Source organism: Budorcas taxicolor, chromosome 13 (genome assembly GCF_023091745.1).
Source record: "Budorcas taxicolor isolate Tak-1 chromosome 13, Takin1.1, whole genome shotgun sequence".
In the NCBI taxonomy this organism is placed as follows: Eukaryota; Metazoa; Chordata; class Mammalia; order Artiodactyla; family Bovidae; genus Budorcas; species Budorcas taxicolor.
This window is the reverse complement of record NC_068922.1, coordinates 81,381,778-81,404,950: the sequence shown is the minus strand read 5'-3', so window position 1 is coordinate 81,404,950 and position 23,173 is coordinate 81,381,778. Positions and strand designations below refer to the sequence as shown.

The following is a 23,173-nucleotide window of genomic DNA, read 5'->3' as shown; positions in this document are numbered from 1 at the left end:
AAAAGTTGGCTTAAAGCTCAACATTCAGAAAACGAAGATCATGGCATCCGGTCCCATCACTTCATGAGAAATAGATGGGGAAACAGTGTCAGACTTTATTTTTTGGGCTCCAAAATCACTGCAGATGGTGACTGCAGCCATGAAATTAAAAGATGCTTACTCCTTGAAAGGAAAGTTATGACCAACCTAGATAGCATATTCAAAAGCAGAGACATTACTTTGCCGACTAAGGTCTGTCTAGTCAAGGCTATGGTTTTTCCTGTGGTCATGTATGGATGTGAGAGTTGGACTGTGAAGAAGGCTGAGTGCCAAAGAATTGATGCTTTTGAACTGTGGTGTTGGAGAAGAGTCTTGAGAGTCCCTTGGACTGCAAGGAGATCCAACCAGTCCGTTCTGAAGGAGATCAACCCTGGGATTTCTTTGGAAGGAATGATGCTAAAGCTGAAACTCCAGTACTTTGGCCTCTTCATGTGAAGAGTTGACTCATTGGAAAAGACTTTGATGCTGGGAGGGATTGGGGGCAGGAGGAGAAGGGGACGACAGAGGATGAGATGGCTGGATGGCATCACTGACTCGATGGACGTGAATCTGAGTGAACTCCAGGAGTTGGTGATGGACAGGGAGGCCTGGCATGCTGCGATTCATGGGGTCACAAAGAGTCCGACATGACTGAGTGACCGAACTAAACTGAACAAAGATACCAGAGACCTGGAGGCTTAAACAGTAGCCATTTATTTCTCATAGTTCTAGAGGCTGAGAAGTCCAAGCTGAAGGTGCCAGCGGATTCCTTGCCTGGGGAGGGACAAGGTCCTGGTTCACAGTTAGTCATCCCTTCACTGTATTCTCACATGGTGGAGGCGGGACCTCTTATATAAGGACACTAATCCTGTTGATGAGGGCTCCATCCTCATAACCTAATCCCCTCCCAAAAGCTCCACCTCCTAATACCATCACAGTGGAAGTTAGGATTTCAGCATATGAACTGTGGGGGACACAAACATTCAATCCATAACAATGATACATAAAAGCAATCAAAAATGATATCTAATATCTGATATCTATTTTTGTAAAAATCAACAAGGACAAATACAGCCTCCTAGTACTTGTATCTGGGATGCTTGTATGTATTTGTCTGAGCATGAACGAAGTCTGATAAACTACACCAAGCTGCAGAGATTCGTTATACTGCAGTGAAGGTGAGGGAGAGAGGCAGGGAAAAGGAAGCATTGAGAGATTAATCATATGGGAGGTAAGCACGTGTTAAATGCGTGTTACTAGTAAATTGAGAAAGAATAAAACATCTGTCTTTGAGTGGCAGTATTTGTTCATATTGGGGCAAAGACTGGTTCTGCAGTAGGTAATCTTTGCGTGTTCCAGACTTTTATAAGCTCGTGACTGACAGGAGATGCTTGCAAAGGGGCAGGGAGGCTTCCCTGGCGGCACAGGGGTGAAGAATCCGCCTGCCAGTGCAGGAGACACGAGTTGGATCCGCGATCCAGGAATATCCCACATACCTCGGGACGACTAAGCCCGTGCCCCACAACTGCTGAGCCCGTGCTCTGGAGCCCAGGCTCTGCAACAAGGGACGCTCGGGTGCTGCAAGTAGGGAGTCGCCCCCGCTCAGCACAACTGCAGAAAAGCCCACACAGCGATGGAGACCCAACAGCCAAAAATGAAAGAATGGGCGGGGGGAGTTCTGAGAGTCGCTGGTGCAGTCTGGCCCCCACAGTGACTAACAGTGACTGCTGACTTCAGAGGATGCTTTCAAGAGAGAGTGTGGGGTAAGTCACCTTTTGCCCACATAACGTCTGAACCCAGCATTTTTGTCACCAAATGTTCAGACACGTCGTATTGAGCTGACAGTTGAGGATTCTTCCCTCCTGCCCCCTAAACCTATTCCTGTCTTTCACTTTTGCTAGACTCTCTTGGAGTGGACATCCTGCCCTGTTAATACGGAGATGGGAAGCATGAATTCCGATCATTCGGTGAAGGTTTCAAATCTAACATCTTCTTTCAAGCCCCAAGCAGCTGACCCGTGAATCCTTATTTCAAGATCTTTAAAACAACAAACGCATTTACACGACACATAAAGCCTTGGTTGTTTGAAGTGTCATTTGACTCCTGCAGCCTGACCGCGGAGGGGTCATTTTTGCAAAACTGAGGTCTTCATCCGTCTGCCCCAGGGCCCGTGGTAATCCTTTGATATTCCACCAGAGTTCTGCTTTGAAGACTTAGTGTGCCATCATCTCCTTTTCCTTCTCCTTTGGTGAGCTGTTCTAACTCCCTCGGGTCCTCATCCAGCAATAACCATGTGTGTGATCTTTACACGGCTCTGTGAACTCCGCCATCATTTGCAATTTCCCTTTGCGGTTAGTGTGCGTCGTGTTTCCTCTTCGCTTTTGTCCTGACTGGTCCCCACAGTGACGCATATGAGAGTGCGTGAGTGGGGAGTCGTAAGCAGACGCTTCGTTCATGAACAAAATCATGACAGCAGTTTCTAGCTCCCTCTTTAACCTTCAGCCCTAGAAGCGCTTGGATGTTGAGCTCTTGAGAGAAAAGAATTCTAGGGACTTCCCTGGTGGCCCCGTGGCTGAGAACTCGGGCTCCCAATGCGGGGGCCCTGGGGTTCAACCCCTGGTCAGGGAACCAGCCCCACTCGCCCCAACTAAGACCTGGTGTAGCCAAATGGTTTTTAAAAAGCGGGTCTATTCTTAGAGCTGCAGTTTCTACGCCTGTAAATGGGAGGGACCTTGGTACCTGGCATGGATTGCTGTAATACAGAAACAAAACATTTCTTGTTACATTCAGCATTTACTTTACCGCCTGACATGCAGGAAGCATTCAGTGAATATCAGCTATAGTGTTTACCGTTGTATCAAGTGAAGATTGTAGCTTTGGCTCATGAAAAAAGCAAATGAAAGGTAGCCGTTACTCAGAAATTCTGAATAGTGTCATATGACCTTGTATGTGTGTGTGTGTTAGATAGGTAACAGGTTGCTGATGAAGCAGTTTGTCTTGACTAAGAATACTTGGTGCTTGGGAAAAGCATCCTCGAGCCTCCCACGGCCCAGGTTCTCAGATTTCTGCAGCTCCGTGGGCTCGTACGGTTGCCCTTTAAACTGCATGCGTCGGTTTGGGCTGTGCAGGGTCTTCGCCTCTGCTCGGGCTTTGCTCTGGCTGACGCCCACGGGGCTGCCTGCAGCCGGGCGCTGTGGGCCCCCAGTGCCGCGGCCCCTCCTGTTGTGGCGCCGGGGCTGGAGAGCACCCAGGCTTCAGTGCCCGTGGCTCCCGGGCTCCAGAGCACAGGCTCAACAGTCGTGACACGTGGGCCTCGTCGCTGCTCAGCGTGTGGGGTCTTCCTGGGTCAGGGACCGAACCCACGTCTCCTGCACTGGTAGGCGGATTCTTCACCCCTCAGCCACCAGGGAAGCCCAGATCATTAATATCTTAAAGTCTTTCCAGACCCCCCAAGTGTGCAGGCTAAATCATTGGGATAATTCCCTTCCTTAGGCTTCTGTTTAGGAAATGACATGGTCATTAGATGAATAACATATAAATGTAATAAAACAACTAATGTTTATTAAATACCCACCTGTGTTAAGTACCTTGTAGGAAGCATTTTGCTTAGTCCTCACAATTACCTTTTGAAGAAGACAATTATTTTCCTGTCCATTTTTTCTTTTTAAGAAAATTGAGGAAACATAAAGGAACTTGTCCAGGTCACATATTTCATTTTTAGAGTTAAACCCAGGTTCCTCTGATCCACAATCTAAGTACTTTCCAGTGACACTAAGGTGCCATGGGAAGTAAGTTCTGCATCACGTGTCTAGATAAAATGACTTTCTTAAGTAAGACACACACACACACATACACACACGGACACGATACAAAATGTCTTTTCTGCAGTAAGGAGATCAACATTTTCAACTCTCCTAAATAGTTGGGAGCCACCATTTGCATTCTTACATGATTTCTTTTTGTTTTCCTTAAACTCTTAAACATTTATTACAGGGGAGGTAAAACCTCTTTGGTATGTCGTCTGTCTGCTTTGTGAGAAAACTTCTTATTGAAACCAGATTCCAGATGGACTTCTCCCAAGGTTTTCATAGGAATGAAAAGCTTCGTTCCGGTCACCCAGAAGGAACTTTTTATTCTTTCCATAATAATGTGAGGAAGGCATGGAGGTCATCCCTCTCTTTGCAAGACTATAAACCCTAGAACTCCAGTGAGTTTTCTTCCTAGTCGTTCACAAAGATTGTGCATGTGTAAGTTACTGTTTCAGAATATAATTTATTTGCTTTTTAATGCTTATCCAAGGTCTCAAGTGACTGTAATATCTTTCCCCACGTAAATTTTCTTCCTTCCTTTTTACTGAGAAAGAAAAGTGTTGATGGGTTTGTTTTGTTTTTTTTTTTTTTTGTATCTATCCAGTTCCTTACGACTTTCTTGCATTTCATTTTCTTTCCTCTCCTTCATCTCATATTAAATGCCTCCTAGATATATCTGAAGAGCCTGGAGACAGCTTCTCAAGGAGAAGACTGATTGCTATTAATTAACAAGCGAAATAGGTACTGACTAAGTCGCTGAAATTCTCTCCAAGTCACAGAGTATGTACTTAATTTAAAACTGGCATAAGTGGAAAAACAAGAAAGAAGATCTTCTGGCTGTGGAATGGTAAGCCAGCTTCAGGGGCAGCTGGATCCAGGTGTCCAAATGCAACCACGGATCTCTTGGGGCCTTGTCTGTGCTGATTCTCAGGCAAGCGCTCGCAAATGTGACATCCAAGGCCACCAGTCCCAGATGCACACCCTCACTGGCTTGCCTGCTCCAGCACAAAGATCACAGCTCTGCTCTAGTAGGTTCAGCAAAAATCGTAAGATTTATTTTTGTTAGTCTAGCTTAGGTCATGTGCCCACCTGAGAGGTGAGCATTTTAGCAAGAGAAGTAGAAGCTGCCAGTGATGGGGCTGGATATGTGCTCACCCAAGTTTGGGGGGTGGGCAGAGCTTCGTAGTTACCGGTTGCCCTATCTAAGAAGCCCTAGGTCTCACAAGTTATCAAAACACTGAACCCATCCTCTGATACCAGAGCTTATGGCTGGCGTCTGCTGTAACCCTTGGTGCACTGAAATTCACCCCAGGCTCTTTGTGTAAGAATGGATCCTTTATCAGAGCAATGCATTGGCACTTTTTAAAGGTCTGTCCCTGCAAAGGTTTTTTTCAAACACTTTTTCTGTGACCAAAATGCTCTTACTTAGCACTAGGTCCTTTGGTTCCCGGCCAGAGAGTAAGGAAGGGAGGCAAAAAGCTCAGAGGTCAGGCGATGTTCTTGGCCTTTGAGAAGCCCTCCCTTGTTGTGACTCTTCGGCTCCCCTTTCTCGTCAGCTGCATCCTCTTCTCCCGGCGTGGGGCATCCCCGCAAGTCATCCACATTCCCTCTGACACTTGGACTGCTTGACGTGCGTGCTTGGCATCCTGACACGTCCATCCGTCACTTCCTCGTTCCCTCTCCCTCCCTCCCTCTTCCCTTCTGAGTATAATATTTACCACAACTATGAAGTCCAGGATCACAGAAAAAGGATAAACAGGAGCTGGAAGATACATCCAGTGTTCACGCAGAGTGGTTTCCCTGAGGCCCGAGCTTATGGCGGCCCCTGGTGCTTGGCGCTGGTCCTCTGCGCCATTTCCGCTCTGCTCTCAAAGCTGGAAGAGGAGGCCGCCATCTGCCCAGGGGCCGGGTGCGCACGCTCACTCTCCCTGCTTCTCTCTCTCTCTCTCCTTTACTGTTTGTTCCTGACTTTAGACCCTGTGAGATACTAGAGTCTGGCAAAAATAATTGCTAATGGATGTGTGTATCTCTTACTACTTATGAGCAATGTATGACCGAAAGAAACCTCAGTTCTCTTCTTTTTAAAAAATAACTTATTTATTTGGCTACTCCAGGTCTTAGTTGCAGTATGCGGGATCTTGGATCTTTGTTGGGGCATTGTGTAGTTACGACATGGGAGAATCTTTTCACGTGGCTTGTGGCATCTGGTTCCCTGACCAGGGATGGAACCCGGCCCCCGTGCAGGGGGAGCATGCAGTCTTAGCCACTGGACCACCTCTTCTTTCTCTTTTCCTACAAACAGATTTTAAGACACAGTTGACTCCAAACTACACAATCACAGTTATCTGTCAGTTATTAACCAGCTACTATGGAAAGGCAGTGTTCCTGATACTTTGTATGAATTTTGTCCTTGAAACATCACAACTACTCTACATGGGAGCTTCTCTTTCTCCCATTTTACATATAAAGAAACTCAGAGATTTGCAGTGACTTGCCCAAGGTCACTCAGCTTGTGGATAGAGTCCTGATCTTTTAAAATATGACTGATTGATTTGGCTGCCCTGCGCCTTTGCACACACACCCGTGCCCTCCCTGGCTGTGGCGGGCAGAGGCTGCTGCCTCGGTCGGGCCTTTCCCGTCGCAGAGCACACACTCTAGGGTGCGCGGGCTTGTGTAGCTGCAGCCTGAGGGTTGCCTTGTGGCCTGTGGGGTCTTCCCAGGTCAGGGGTCCAACCTGTGTCCCCCGCACTGGCAGGCGGGCTCTCAGTCCCCGCCTCCAGGGCAGCCCGAGGGTCTTGATCTTCTCCTGTGATGCCCAGGTTTGCAGTGTATCTTTCTCCTGAATATCGCACTGCTTTATAAAAGCGACCCAGAAAGTGAGGTGGTTCAATGAGGTCTATGCAGAGTTCAAAGCAGAAACGGGTGGATTCTGGGAGCAGAGCCCTTCCCTGGAGGAGGCAGAACCCGTATGCAGTCTTGTGGCCGGAGGTATAACCCACCTGCTTGTGTGGTGACGTCTGGACCTGCACTTCCAGACGTCAGAGTGGAAGCGTCTGAGTAGTCCTTGTTAAAATCCGCCTGTATTCTCGGCAGCCGACGCTAATGCAGGTGAGACGGAGAGCGCGTGGCCTCTGGAATAAGCTGACTGCACGCTGGGCGGCCGGGAGAGGATGCCCCAGCTTCCCTGGCTGTCGCTTTTCTCCCTCGGCAACGATGATGCCTAATGTTGATGCCGTTCATTGAGCACTTGCTATATTCCAGGCACCGCTTGATGTGCTTTGAGAATATTAACCCAAGGAATCTCCGTAACAAATTATGGGGGTGGGTTCCACTGTTCTCCTCATTTTACCGGAAAGCTGAGGCAGAAAAAAGCTCAGTGACTCAGAGTCAAACAGTCCAGCTTTGCGCTTCTCAAATGTGTATTTCAGCAACACCCAGAGACATTTCTGGCATTCCCGCTCGGGGTGCTCTTGGGGCTGGGGCACTCTGGGGTGCTCAGCGTCTCGTGGGGTGCTGCCCAACACCCTGTGGGGCACCAGGTAGACCCGGCAAAGAATTCTCCCAACCCAGACAGGAGGCCAAGGTCGGGAGATTGTTCTCCTAAGCCCGTGACAGCTGGCCTGCCTCCCAGGTGAAACCGTGATGACCTGCTTCTCGCAGGATCCATGGGGGTAAAAGCAGACAGTTGGTGTGTCCCTCACACGGCCCCTGGCGGGTGCTTTCCTGCTTGGCTTCCTCCCCCTGGCCTTGGTCGGAAGACGCCTGGACAGCTGACCTCTGCCCCGCAGAGAGGCCAGGGCCCGGCAGGGTCCCGAGCCTGTCTCCCCGCCTCTGCATGTGAAATGCGGGGAGTCCGTCCCCGACCCTTGGATGTCCTCGCTGGGGTGAATGACCGCTGTTCATGTTTGCCTTTACAGTCGATCTGGGAGTCAGCATCCAGGAGGATAATGTGGCCGCTTCTTCCCCCGAGACAATGGAGACCAGCGCGGCTGCAGAGGCCAACGGGGAGAGTCTTGGGAAGGAGGCCAAACCCCAGGCACCAGCTGCTAAATCTCGCTTTTTCTTGACGCTCTCTCGGCCTGTACCAGGGCGTACCGGAGACCAAGCCACGGATTCATCCAGTAGGTCCGTGAGGCTTGATGTCAGCTCCGATAAAGCTCCAGGAAACAAAGACTCGAGTGAGCCCATGGCCCTTCCGGTGGCAGCTGCACCCGGGCATGGCCCGGATAAAACCCCCGGGCAGACCCCGGCCCAGGCGGAGGGCCTCCCTGCCACCCCTGGGCCGGAGCACCCTCCGTCTGAGTCCGGGGCAGCAGCCCCCGCCAAGCCCAAGGACTCCAGCTTCTTTGACAAACTCTTCAAGCTGGACAAGGGACGGGACAGAGCCCCCGTGGACCTCCCGCAGGAGGCTGAGAGCACAGAGCACCCTCACTCAGCCGCCAAAACTCCTGGGTTACCCACGCAGTCCGAGGATGGCCCTGCAGAGAGGGTGAGACGACCCGTTTGCTCTTAGTGCAAGCTCGGGGTGGGGTGCCGGGGGCACTTGTGGGCAGCATGATCGCGCGTGTCCTGCTCTGCCATCACTGAGGGGTCCTGACAAGGGGACAGGCCGTAGGTCCCTCTAGAACAGCCAGCACACTATAGCCTGGCGCCTGCCCGTGTTTCTGTGGGCAGAAACATCTGTTGCAAGAACAATAACAGCTGTGGCATCTGTTTTATGTAACAGAAAAGAGGAGGTGACTAACATACGGATGAATCCGTCCTTCCATTTATCAAAGGCAGAGCTGGACAGGTTGCATTTATGATCAGTGGAGTCTGGAGGAAAGGCGTTAGCAGAATGAAGACAGTTTCCAAAAGACTGCAATGTCTGCCTGTCTCAGTAGCTGGCTTCATATACAGTGTGTTTATGGGCTTTTATTGGAATGCATTGGATTTCTTACTTTTAATAGCCTGGGCTAATCTTTAACTATCTTTTGCACTAAAGTGTGTGTAAAGGGCTTTTACAGCTGAGGCCAACTCTTTCGTGTACAAATTATTTTCCAACAAGCTGGGGTAATCCCTTTGTAAAAGCAAGATTTTTTTTTTTTCCTTTAAGAGGCATCCAAATCAGTTGCTTTCTTTCCTGTGCAAAGAAAGGCAAGTTCTTTTCATCTTAAAAAAGAGCATTTACTTCTAACTTTGAGAGTTTGTTTGTATTGGGAACCCAGAAAAGAACTCTTTGAGTGAAGAAGGAAATAAAAGTTGATACATTGTGTTTTAAGGCACTTATTCCTTTAGTTAATGGATTTTTAAGCAGCAGTATTTTTCAAAATTTGGGAGTCAAGAATCTCTAGTTGAGATTAGAGACAGGAAAAAGTTAGGTGGGCTGATTATTATTACGTGGCTGTCGATATGATTGTCTTAATGACAGCAGGCTTCCCTGCCAAGTTGCTAACAGTAACTCTGGCTGCCATTTATTCAGCATTGACAATGTGCCGGGCACTGTCCGGATGTTATTTTTCTTCAGGAAAATAAATATCGCGTTAATCTGACACCAACAGGTGGTGTCAGGAATGATATTATAAATACTAGACAATAGCTGAAAACTCTGGACAGAGTTGGGGAAAGATCATAAGGTTTGTATGTTAAGGCTCACGCTATCAGCGTTCTTGTCCTTCCTGTAAATTTTTATTCCAAGAACTGCTCTTTCAGTTTTCTTTCGAAAGTTAGAAAAATTGCCCTTTAAATGCCCCTTCCCTAAATGCAACAGTTCAGGAGCCTTCTGCATAAACTTTCTGTTTAATTCAAAGTGAGTCTTCAAATGCGTGCTGGCATCAAATCTTTGCCCTTTCCTCATGGTTCAGACGGTAAAAGAATCTGCCTGCAGTGCAGGAGACTCAGGTTCAACCCCTGGGTTGGAAAGATCCCCTGGAGAAGGGAATGGCACCCCACTCCAGTGTTCCTGCCTGGAGAATCCCATGGACAGAGGAGGCTGGCGGGCTACAGTCCATGGGGTCAACAGGGTCAGATATGGCAGAAGCAACTTAGCGTGCACGCACACATCAGATCTTTACTGAGTGTGATGCTGCCAGACACAGGTGAGGCTCGACCACGGACAGCAAAAGGTCGCTGGCCTCAGGGAGTCTGTGGTCTGTGAGAGAAGAGGTGCAAAAAACCCACAGTTACAATGCACGCACCCAGGGCTCTAGCGAGGGAGGCCAAGTGTTGGGGAAGTTGTCCAGACTCAAGGAGAATCAGTCTAGGTGGCCCAGGGAGGCGCCCATCAAATCTTTGCACCTGGAGCCCAGAGTCCTTGTCTTGGGTCAAGGACGTCAGTATTCATGAATATTTGAGAAACTGCTGACTTACCTGACCGGGGGTCTCTTGCGGCTTCCTGTTATTGGTCATGGGCTCCCAGGCCATTCTGAGTTTTGCAAGGTCACGTTTCATTTCCATGGGCATCCAAAGCCAGCCCATTGCCCGAACTGAGGAAAGACTGTGTTATTTGTGGGAAGAGAATGGAGGACTGAGTATCCCATCTCTGAACAGAAGTCTCTTGACTCATCCAAATCCCCAAAGTGGTCAAGTAAACCAGTTCTGTCTCTGGTAACCGACCCCTGAACATATTTAACCATAAAACCTTAAGGCAGTCAGTCCATTCCTACCCTAAAAAAATGGGTAGGAAAGGTTAAGAGTCGTGCTTGACCAGCTCTATTGTTTTTGATTGCATGCTCTTTGGGACAGCACCTCATTGAAGTGGAATGAGTTCCAAAATCAAATTTGATCCAGGAGACGGGGTCTGTGTTGGCAACATGGCAGGTATTTAATATAGCCAGGCCCATGGGTGGTATTTTGAAGTTACAGTAACCTCTCAGAAGATCTAAAAATTGTCACTTATCGTCCATTTGGAATTAGGTGCATTTGTTTCCTTAGACTCAGCCACGAAGTTTTCATCTGTGTTTGTTACACAGCAAGTTTCCGTTTTTGGCTGGTTGTATCATCGGTACTTGAAATATGGAGTGGTCACTCTGCCCGTCTGCCTGTGCGCTCAGTCATGTCCTTTGCGGCCCCATGGACTGCAGCCCGCCAGGCCCCTCTGTCCATGGACTCTCCAGGCACGAATGCTGGAGCGGGCTGCCATGCCCTCCTCCAGGGGTTCTTCCTGACCCCGGGATCCAAGCTGCGCTGGCCTATGTGCTGATGAAAATGGGAAAGCTGTGAAATAGCCACTGACATCTCTGCTAGTCTGTTAGCTTGTGGATATTCAGATATACGTATCTGCAAAGATTTTTAACAACGACAGAACAGCCTTCTGATTATTAAGAGTTCTGGCCTGCTCTCTGGCTGTACAGCCTGTATTTAGGGGGAGAAATCAATTTTCTTGGAAGCGGAATGAAAGAGGATGGCCCTCAGAAAGTAACAGGAAGAAAACTTATCAATCAATGGCTTTCTTGGTGGGAAGAGCGCATTATGCGTCCGGGCGGTCAATGTATCGATTCAGAATTCTGAGGGTAAATTATGCCCTGGGCTCAGCTGTCCCTCCCCGCCCGCCCACACAAACCCTTCCCCCCAGTTTCACTGCTGTGTCCCTTGCTGGATTGGAATTCCAACCGCAAACCCACAGAGCTGTGAACTGGGAAAAAGATACCACCATTTCATTCTAGGCGAAACACACAAATCTTCTGTGTTTTCAGAACGACAATCTTATTTTTGTGCCTCATAAAACTACATTCAGAGCATAGCATAATTAAAACAAGGCCAGAATTCATGAACAAATGAAGCATTTACTACATAGGCCAAAGAAAAGATAAATTATATGCCTGAAAGGTTTCACTGAGCTGTGATTCACACAAACCAGTGTGTTGGCAGGGGGGCATTTTTTTTCTCCTCTCCCCAACAATTGAACCAGAACTTTAAGATAAGCATTTATTTAGGAGCTTCATTCCCCTGAAAACTGATCACATCATGGAAACTTGACCTTTTTTGGTTAAAAAAAAAGGAAAACACTAAATTCTGTTGTCACTGGCAATTCCAGAGGTGTCTTTGTGTTGGGGGTAGAGGGGTGTTTTAAGTGTTGCCAAACACAGATTCAGGAGATTTAAACAAGGATATTCTTTTTCTTTTAAGGTTGAAGTAAATGTTTCGATTGTTATTTAAACACCAAATTTGTGCAAGGCATCTAAAACAAAACATTACGGTCCTGGACCTTCAGAGGTTGTAGAATCTAATACGAGACACACATTAAAAGGGAGGTTGTGATGAAGGCATTGATCCACAGATTCGTTCAGGCTACAGATGTTAAAGAGAGCGTCAGACATTTAGCTGCAGATATTAAGAGAAGCACTGATCATCTCAGTCTCAATATGTCCCAGACTGAGCTGTTCCTCCACACCCCACAACGATGGCCACAAAACGCCTACTCACTTAATCCACGGGCTTCTCGCCTCGGTTAACGGCAACTCCATCTTACAGCACTGCTTTCCAGTGGTGGAACTGCAATGGCAGAGCCAGGGTCTCCAGAGTCCTTCTGTGTGGTGTAAAGCATCGAACTAACACAGAAGCATCGCCGTCAGGCAACATGGATTCCAAGTCTGCCTCTGTCACCTGTTGGCTGTGCGACCCTGGGCAAGTTACACACTACTCTGAGCCTCAGTTTCTCCATCTGTACAATGGGGATGATAGTCATATCAAGCACGTTTCTACAGTATTCACACCTATGACAGCTGAGTCTTTGAAGTACTTACCACAGAGATATTGCATTTTGAGAAAAATGAAATCTAACTGCTACCGTGGTTTTTCTTCCCGTTACTTCACAGGCTTAGTCTTTTTTCTCTTCCCTTCCGCAGTCTCCAGCTAAAACTTGCAGAGATCGCACAGCTGAATCTAACTCGAAAGCTGCCTGAGCCACGGCCTGTGTCCTAATCTGGGTTGGAAAAAAAAGATGCAGAAGCAGTGAAATTAGTTTAGAAGGAATAGAGCTTCAGTGCCTGTACACACAAGCTTCCTAGTGTGACATTCAGGGTCTCTGCTAGCTGTCTCCTGTCTGTCTTCCTAACTGTACCTTCTCCTATTCCCTTAAATTCACCTGGTCGAAACTGCCAACATGGGACCTGTGCAGACACCGCCTGCTCCCCAGGCCTCTCTCTGCGTTCATCTCCTTCCCTCTCTCTGTTTATCAGAAATTGACTTTACCTTCAAGGGCCAAATTCTCCATGAAGCTGACCAGATGTCCCCCACCCTGGGTGGTTTCTGAGGACATGAATTCCTCTAGTATCTTGGGGGTATTCTATATATTCAGTGAAATTCTGCAATAAAATCTCTTTGAAAGAATCATCTTATTGAAACATCAAAATGGCCAAGAGAATTTTAATATCTTTATCATTTTACAGATTAAGAAATCAGACCTTTAGTGAAACCAAGCCACTTACCCCAATTATGCAGCAAAAAACAATTGTCCCTCTCCAAAACCCATGCTTCTCATTCTCAATGTTATATTTCTACCAGTTATTTGAAATTGCAATACCACCGTGACTGTGGAAAGCTGAATGGAGATGAGAGGAAGTGCTATTCCGAAATGTTAGTACATGCAGATGTGGGAATACCAAGTTAACCTCAAATCAAAACAAACAAACAAAAAACCCCACCTACCTCCAACATCAGAAAGGCCAAGTAAATTATGAGGTGTGTTTTTACTTCATGCTGTTTACCTCTGGTGATAAGGTCATAAGTTAAGAGAAGTATCTGCCCAAAAGACTTTGTCAAAACAGAGGGAAAACTCACCTTTAATCACCAGGTTATGAAATAAGCAAGGCTTTTAGCTACGGTTGTTTAGTCGCTAAGTCATGCCCGACTCTGCGACCCCATGGATGGCAGCATGCCAGGCTTTCCTGTCCTTCACTATCTCATGGAGTTTTCTCAGACTCATGTCCATGGAGCCAGTGATGCCATCCAACCGTCTCATCCTCTGTTGCCCCCTTTTTCCCCTGTCCTAGGTCTTTCCCAGCATCAGGGTCTTTTCCAGTGAGTTGGTTCTTTTTCATCAGGTGGCCAAAGTATTGGAGCTTCAGTTTCAGCTTCAGCATCAGTCCTTCCAGTGAATAGTCAGGGTTTATTTCCTTTAGGAGTCACTGGTTTAATCCTTGCTGTTCAAGGGACTCTCAAGGGTCTTCTACAGCATCACAATTCAAATTTTAGCTATAACACAGTTTTAGCTATAGCACTGTAATTTTATGAACTTTATAAATTAGCACTAAGAAACATTTCATATGAAACGTTTATAGTAGCCGAGGGGATGTGTAAGGGATAGGAGGCCTGAATGGGTATGAGTTCAGATTCTGCCACTTACTAGCTGTTTGGTAAAGTTAAATAATAGCTGTTGCCCCAGTTTTCAATAGCTTGTTATCCCTGGGCCGGGCAGTAAGCATTTGGCACACTGTTATCCCTGGGCCGGGCAGTAAGCACTCGGCACACCTTACCTGCTTTGAGTCCAGTTTTCAATAGCTTGTTATCCCTGGGCCGGGCAGTAAGCACTCGGCACACTGTTATCCCTGGGCCGGGCAGTAAGCACTCGGCACACCTTACCTGCTTTGATTCTTGTAACAGCACCACAAGGTAGACTCTTTTTGTTGCCCTTTAACAAATGAGGAAACTGAGGCTCAGAGAAGTCAAGTTACTGGTTCAAGGCCACACAAGTGCATCGCAGGCAGAGCTGGAATTGAGAGCCGGCGGTGAGCAAAGCCTGTGCCACTCTGCCATTTCCGAACCTGTGTTTCATCCACAAGAGGAAGACACTGCCTGCCCTAGAGGCTGCTGAGAGGACAGAAGGTGACATAGCCGTCAGTAACAAGGAGGCTAAGTAAAAGGGTGGTATTTGGTAAACTGTCAGAAACCTAGAAATAAAGAATTAGGAGGAAGAGCGAGCGGCCTTCCGGCTGACGGAGTCTGCACGGCAGATCATCCAGGATGCCTTTGGCTGCAGGCAAAAAAAATAACAACGCTGCTGACTCGACAGTAGCTTGGTTCATGTGGAAAATGTGCATTTCTTGTACATAATATGTAAGAATTTGAGAAGTGAAGGGTTCCGTCCAGTTGAGCATTTTCATGGGCCCAGGATGCATCTGTCTCCAGCACCCTCTGGGTATCGACTTGGTTCACGGGCCTGGTCCCTTGTGGGCGTTCATTTCCTTTTTTTGTGGTACAGTTAATGTACAGTATTCTCTAACTTTCAGGCACACAACGTACTGATTCACAGTTTTTAAAGTTATGCTCCATTCACAGCTGCTATAAAATACTGGTTTCGTGGTTTTGAGAAGGCTGCCAGAGTTCTAAGCAGTGTGCAGAGCCATAATGTCCTGCCAGGTGAAAGACGAGTTTCCTAAAATTCACCCACTGGAGGAACTGAGTCACGTGTTTGGTTGGAGGTGCAAGGTGGGGGAAGGGTGGAAAGTCCCTTCAACAGAAAGCAGGCTCTGCCAGCAAAGGTGATACGCCACAGGTAGAAAGCAGATACATCATTTTCTATCCAACTTCACGTCAGAAACTCACTAAATGGATGGAGCCGGTAGACGCTACCGCGGCATCTCCCGACGGCTATTTATGTAAATACGCTGGTTGCACTAGCTCTTTACCTTGACTGTGACCCACAGAAAAATATGAATGAGACGGAGAATTCGCAAAACAGCGCCATTCTTACAGCAAGTAACACGGGCTGGCATTTTCTACTCTTTCTAGCCTATTTCATGTGATACTTTTTAATGCTAATTTTGGGCTTCCCCGGTGTCTCAGCAGTAAGGAATCCACCTGCCAATGCAGGAGGTTCAGGTTCCGTCCCCGGGGCAGGAAGATCCCCTGGAGGAGGCCAGGCAGCCCACTCCAGTCTTCTTGCCTGGGGAACCCGTGGACAGAGGAGCCCGGTGGGCTACAGTCCATGGGGTTGCAAAGCCTCAGACACAATTTGGTGATTACACAACAACAGCAACCACCACGCTGGTTTTGACCCACTAACTTAGGTTCCATTCCCCCACAGTCACCATCTGAAGTTGGAAGGGCTCTTCTGCCACCATCATCCTTTCCACGCAGGGAGACAGTGATCCTGAAGGGCGCGACTGCTCCTTGTGCAACTGGGCGTCTCCAGGCGGTCCTGCCTGGCGCACCTCGGCAGGCAGCGATGTTCCTTAGATGAATCTGACAAGGATAGAGACGGTACCCGTCGTGTTCCAATTTTTCAAAGCGTGTTAGAGGACGTTGTTGTAATCTCATGATTAGCTCTGCTGAACACAACTTTCAAGAAAAACGGTTTCAAAATATTTATATGCTGGGCTGTTGTTGTTATTTAGTTGCTGAGTCACGTCCAGCTCTTTTGTGACCCCATGGACTGTAGTCCACCAGGCCGTTCTGTCCTTGGGATTTCCCAGGCAAGAACACTGGAGTGGGTTGCCATTTCCTTCCCCAACGCATGAAAGTGAAAAGTGAAAGGGAAGTCGCTCAGTCGTGTCCGGCTCTTAGCGACCCCGTGGGCTGCAGCCTCCAGGCTCCCCCGTCCGTGGGATTTGCTGCAGACGCTCTAATAAACTGCAGAATCATATATCTCTGTTTACTTGATATTTTCATTCAGTCTTTAATATGTTATGGTGCTAATCCTCATGGATGAGTATTAAGTGAATTGTGTTTTGCAGTGAACTTGCAAACTATGTTTTGAGTTTGCTAACCCTTTGGCGTTATCCAGTCCGATTCTCTTCTTCAGGGTTATAACAGCAGCCCTGATTCGGTGAGCATTTACTAACTCAGAAGAGCCAGAGATGACCGAGTGACTGTCACAGCAGTAGCACACAGAGCGGAGAACAACTTGGCTGAGACCACACGGCTGGAGAGCGGCGGGTTCCAGTCTGTCAGCCACGGGGTTGACCACTGTGCACATGAGCTCAAAAAGAGGGAGCATTTTGGACTTTTATAAACATCTCATATCTTGTTTAAATTCCTGAAGCTAGTGTTTCCCAAATTGATACTCTGTAGACTCATCCATTCAATGAGATCAGCCTGGACATAGAGTACCACCTTCACATAGTTTTGGGAAATAGCAGTCGGTCTGTCATCTCTCGCAAAGATTCACTGTGGACATCAGCCTACTAAAGGCTCTGAGAAGTCCTGCAGCAGGCACCCCTGCTTCGATTTGTTTACCTGGGTGTCTCCCAGGCTTCAGTCTGCATGGAACTATCATTTGTCCAACCAGTTGGGTATGTCTCCCAAGGAATAGTTCTTCTAGAAAATGCTGAGCTAGGCACATAGGCCAAGGTTGGAAAATGGGCTCTTATGGAGCATATGCAGCTGTACAGGCCAGAATCCTGGAGCGGGTAGCCGTTCTCTCCAGGGGGTCTTCGCGACCTAGGGGTGGAACCCAGGTCTCCCGCATCGCAGGTGGATTCTTTACTGTCTGAGCCACCAGGGAAGCCCATTTGGCCTACACAGTGTTTTATAATAATATTTTAGTCCATTGATAACATTTTTCAATTGACGAAGTTGACAGCAGTTTTGAAGTGTGAGATTTCAGTAGAAGCGCTATTTCGTGCGTTTCTGAAAGTGGGAAGGTCCGTCTGCGGTTGGGAATGCGCTGTGCCTGCCCTCGGGCGGGGCCCTCCTCCAGTTTGCCGGCGCCCCCGCCTCCCCCATCGGCCCCCAGAGCGCAGCTCGTGCGCTGCTCTTCACGACAACACTTGCGCTGCTCTGTTCTCGTGGCAGAGTTGGGAGCGCAGTAAAATATCTCCAACAGAGACCGCTTTTCATCCTCCGTAGCGTGTGAGACAATTTGAAGCAATTCAGGCTAATAAGCTGTAAACCCAGCCTTAGGGTCAGTTCGTAAGCGGGTGTTGAACAGCGAATCGGAAGGGTCAGTACTTTTCCTTTACCCATTCATCAAACATCCGAGTGCTTTCTCTGTGCCAGGAGTGATTTTAGGATGAACAGAATGTTATGCCCCATGCGAGCTCTCATTATAGCATGCTATGCTAAGTCACTTCAATCGTGTCCGACTCTGTGCAACCCCATAGACGGCAGCCCACCAGGCTCCCCCATCCCTGGGATTCTCCAGGCAAGAACACTGGAGTGGGTTGCCATTTCTTTCTCCCATTATAGCATAAAGAACAACAATTTTGCTGTTGTTCAGTCGCTCAGTCATATCCAACTCTTTACAGCCCCATGGACTGCAGCACACCAGGCCTCCCTGTCCATCACCGTCTCCCGGAGTTTACTCAAACTCATGTCCGTTAAGTTAATGATGCCGTCCAACCATCTCATCCTCTGCCGCCCTCTTCTCCTTTTGCCTCCAATCTTTCCCAGCATCAGGGTCTTTTCCAGTGAGTCTCCTCTCTGCATTAGGTGGCCAAAGTATTGGAGCCTCAGCTGCAGCATCAGTCCTTCCAGTGAGTATTCAGGGTTGATTACCAGGGGACTCTCAAGCGTCTTCTCCAGCACCAAATTCGAAAGCATCAATTCTTCAGCGCTCAGCCTTCTTTATGGTCCAACTCTCATATCTGTACACGACTCCTGGGAAAACCACCTTTGTTGGCAAAGTGATGTCTTTGCTCTTTATGCTGTCAAGGCTATGATCCATGAAGGAGGAGACCAATAACCAAGAAAATAAGCAGTTCCAGTGTATGAAAAGGGTTACAAATGAAATAAACAGAGTTTTGAGATAGAAAGCAGGGGAGAGAGGAAGCTGATAATTAGGATTGGATAGAGGGTAGGGTCAGGAAAGATTCGGTCTAATGCAAAAATTCAGGAAAAAAGATGTGATTTTTCTTTTCCTGAATAAGTCCAAACAATTCTTAGAAAATATGGAACCTAATTTTGCAGCATTCAAAACAGTTTTCTCACTTTCGGGAAGAGTTTGTTAAACAGATGACAAACTTGTTCTAGGCTATGGGTTATTTGCTTTTGTATTTTAAAGTTTTTTTCTAAAGTTGGATCTTTTTTCTCTCCGATAAATGTAAAATGTCGTCATCAGTCTGGGGGTTGTCCAGGTTGGAACTAATCACAGGACAGAAGCATCTGCCACAGATTCTTTTTTGCCCGACGTGACCTGGAATTACTCTGTGCCCACTCTTCACCCACTGTAATCGTATTTTTCAATTTTATATCATACATAGCGGACTTTATTTAAGGATATGCCAACTCCTGTGTCCTTAGGAATATCCCCAAAGTAATTACTGCTGCCAGAAAAAGAAGCAAGGAAAGAACATTTTATTGCTTAATTCTCTACCCACATTTCACTTGCCATCAGAAATCAAGTTGAAAAATTCACTTACCCCTCAAGTGGAGGAGTTGCTAAGAGAGAAAATGGAAGACCCTTATTTATAGGAAGAAAGTGTGAATTGCTTTCTCTGATAGATTTCTTTCCACCTTCCACCTATGACTAAAATGGACAGCTGGTTTGTTTAATCTCATAAATATAACATCTCTGCCTCAGTCAATACCATGGGCTAATGAGGCTCTCTCATGTCAAGGTGCTACATTACACTTCTGCTGCCAAAGGTGTAAGATGAGCTATTAATAACCTGAGGTGAAGTCTACAGAGTATTAAAACAGGTGGTGAGCTTGTGATTTGTAATAAAGCATATCATACGGGATAATTGGTCCAACCTGGCTTGATTCAATCAGGATAAGCAGCTAAAACAAACAGGGTTGCCTCTCTCCTTCCAAAAAAAGAGAAAACAGGTCAGTGGAGCATTCTCAGCTCTGTGTCATGAAGAGTCTCCCGCCTAGAAAACGCCAGAAGACGATGGAAAGCCTAGATTTCAGGAACTTCCCTGGTGGTCCAGTGGTTAAGAAGCTGCCTCCCAGGGCAGGGGGCTCAGTCCCTGCTTGGGGAACTAAGATCCCACATCCGGGTGCTGCAGAGCAGCTAAGCCCACGTGCCATCCTGGAGGGCCCGAGTACAGCAACACAGACCCTACGAGACACGATGAAGGTCACGTGTGCTACAACTAAGGCCTAGATACATTTTAAAAATACATAAATTTTTAAAGTTGCCAATGTGAATTTTTTTATATCTAGATTTTGCACTTCAATATTTTTATGTTATTTTTATTGCCCTCTGAAGTGTCTGGTAATTTCTTAATCAACTACTTGGCTCACTAGGAAGTTTATTTCAACTGTGGCACTCTGGCAGTACACAATTTTTAAGTCTTAAGAAATTTGAAAGGACAATATGACATCTAGGAATTTATTGAGAAAATGCATAATGTTTTATCCATAAGGTTTTGTGTTTTTTGAAGTCCCACATTATTTGTAAGAGAAAAGTTCAGTCGCTCAGTGAGTCCAACTCTTTGCAACCCCATGAACTGCAGCACACCAGGCCTCCCTGTCCATCACCATCTCCCAGAGTTTACTCAAACCCATGTCCATTGAGTCGGTGATGCCATCCAACCATCTCATCCTCTGTCATCCCCTTCTCCTCCTGCCATCAATCTTTCCCAGCATCAGGGTCTTTTTAAATGAGTCAGTATTTGGCCAATACTTACCATGTGGCCAAAGTATTGGAGTTTCAGCTTCAGCATCTGTCCTTCCAATGAACACCCAGGACTGATCTCCTTTAGGATGGACTGGTTGGATCTCCTTGCAGTCCCAGGGACTCTCAAGAGTCTTCTCCAGCACCACAGTTCAAAAGCATCAAAGCTAAGCTTGCTTTATAGTCCAACTCTCATATCCATACATGACAACTGGAAAAACCATAGCCTTGACAAGACGGACCTTTGTCAGCAAAGTAATGTCTCTGCTTTTTAATACGCTGTCTAGGTTGGTCATAGTTTTTCAAGTTGGGAAGATGGAAAAGGTCAGAGAGACTTTGCACTGACTGTGGTATACCCTTGCACTGGAGATCATGAACAAGATGACGTGGAAATAGAATTATTGATTGTGAAGATAGACCATAATGTTAAATAAGAAAATCAAGTTTCAAAGTAATAGATACGGCAGTATCCCTTCAGGATAAATACCATGTTTGCCTTGCCTGTCAACACGTACATTCATCCTTCGACCCAAAGAGGGACTTCAAACGCAAAGCTGCAGATTGTTGGCAGTAGTTACTTGCTGTAATGGGATAATGGGCGCAGTTAATACTTTCATTCTTTGCGTATGTGAATTTTCTCTCTCATAAATGAAGCAAGCACGCAGTACTGCCTAAGTAGAAGGAAAATATTGCAATCTCGGTAGTTTCCCAGTTCCTCCACTAGACGGCGCTATGAAGCTTGCGCCGTCCTGAGCTGTAATAGAAACTGCAGCGGTAACCAGAGGTTTAACAGGGGTTATTTTCTCTTAGAGTCATTCTGGAACTGTGCAATCCAGAGGTGGCGTGGCAATTTCTTGTTCAGAAATAACACTGGCTTTTAAAGCGCACAGCCAATGTGTGTTTTGGAAAGAGAAGACACTGCGGATGGGCAGTTTGCCAAGCCCTTTCATAACTCTTCTACGGTTGTGCTATTTGAGTTCTTTCCTTATTTTTGCCATGAGCTTAAAAGATGTGAATGCATTTCCATCCGTTGATGTGAATTGGGCAAGAATAATGGGAAAGGGCTTCTTGGTAGCCCAGTGGTTTAGAATCTGGAATACAGGGGACACAGGTTCGATCCCTGGTCCAGGAAGATCACACATGCCTCAGAGCAGCTAAGCCTGGGGGCCACAGCTACTGAAGCCCGGCTACCTGAGAGCCTGTCCTCTGCAACAGGAGAAGCCGCTGCAGTGAGAAGCCGTGCACAGCTGGAGAGGAGCCCTGCTCCACGAAACTGGAGAAAGCGTGCACAGAGCAGAGAAGACCCGGAGCAGCCAAAAATACATATACAGAGGGGAAAAGTGAAAATACGAGATAAACTCCCGGGGTAGATCCTCCTTCGGTGGTTTTGAGCTTTGTAGTAAAACGAGGTGTTAAAGAAAAATTCCCAAATTACTTCAGAAATGTTAAATTTCCACTGAACGTTTTTAGTAGACTTTGGTCTTGGAATCCCTTCCTGCTTATTTGATTAATTTCTTTCCATTCTAAGAAAACTGAAGGATGAATGTTTAGCTTTGAGCATGAACGGAATCCCATTTTTCACCCTCGGTGTGACAGTGGGTGTGTGCAGGTGGTGTGCTCTTGGAGGGAGAAGAGCGAAGCCTGGGTGTTGTCTGGAGCCCGTTGTTGCTGAGCCGGTGATGGCCTTTGTGCGTCTGGGGCAACCGCGTGGGAGAGGAAGCGTAGCTCTCTCTTTCATCCCAGACAGCATGTGGCTCGAATTTCTAACAGATGGAAGAGAGTGGGGTACTGGGTTTCTGTACCAGTCGACATTGCTTAGACAAGTCTTCCTGTGTTAAGCAGCGTGTTGGACGGTGATTCTTGGTACAGAAATTCAGAATGAACCCCGTGCTGCCTGATCAGTGGGGCCCCCTAGATGAGGTAGGCGCTCATTACAAGTAGTTCCAGGTGAGGCTTTTCTTAGCCTTGATCACCCTGCCTTCACTTATATTCTCACTTGGACGATGCAGACCTTGCTTTGAGGGAGAAGGAACCCGGCTGACAATTTACAGTGGAAGGAAGGCGCCAGAAGCCCCATGTGGGTTTGATCATAGACAGTCAAGTTAGGATAAGGCAGCAGTTTCTCAGCATGACAAATTGTGGTCCGTTAACTAGCGTTTCAATCTGTTTGCCCTTTGAAGTCAACGGAAAGGGAAAAAAATATATGTAGGTGTCTCCTGCACAGATGAAAAACAAGCTGACCCCATGGACACCTGTTTGCTTAAAAAGAAGTTTCCAGATATTTCCTGGAGAGTGCCTGTGTTTCTGTCTAAAATTTCTGTTTGCTCAGAATGATCCAGAGCCCTGATGAAAATAGCGAAGATATATTTGTAGTTAGGGACAAAGATCCTACAAATAACCCGATAGTTCAGGCATCAGCCACACGGTGGTGGCCGTGGGCCGGACCGCCTTCCCCATGGTGCTGTCTGGCTCTCTGGGTGTCTTCTGGAAATCTGGAACCAGTCGTCCCCATCTTGTTGTGTTTCTTTAGCTTTGTTCGTGCTGGGTCCTCATTGCGGAGCAGGCTCGTCTGTAGTTGCGGTGTCTTCCCTTGCCGTGGAGCGGGGCTGCAGGACGCGCGGGCTCAGTTCTTGCGGCTCCCAGCTCCAGAGCGCCGGCTCGGTAGTTGGGGCCCACGGCCTTAGCTGCTTCTCTTCCCAGACGGGGGCTGAAACTGCGTCCCCTGAAGGTGGACTCTTCGCCAGTGCGCCACCAGGGAAGTCACACATGTTGTTTTCATTTTAATTTTTGATACAGAATGTGTTCACATGGCTCAAAATAAGAAATTATTAAATGGCGTACTTGTCCAGCAGTGCCGCTCCGGACA

General features: G+C 47.3%; 1 protein-coding gene across 1 annotated transcript in view; it reads left to right on the top strand.

The window, feature by feature from the left end:
- The window catches only part of BCAS1 (brain enriched myelin associated protein 1), an 86,294-nt gene that overhangs the window by 11,965 nt on the left and 51,156 nt on the right, over window positions 1–23,173 (top strand). The window contains exon 3 of the mRNA XM_052651143.1: window positions 7,745–8,316. Coding sequence (XP_052507103.1) covers window positions 7,745–8,316 — 572 coding nt within the window. The remainder of the gene's footprint in view (window positions 1–7,744; window positions 8,317–23,173) is intronic.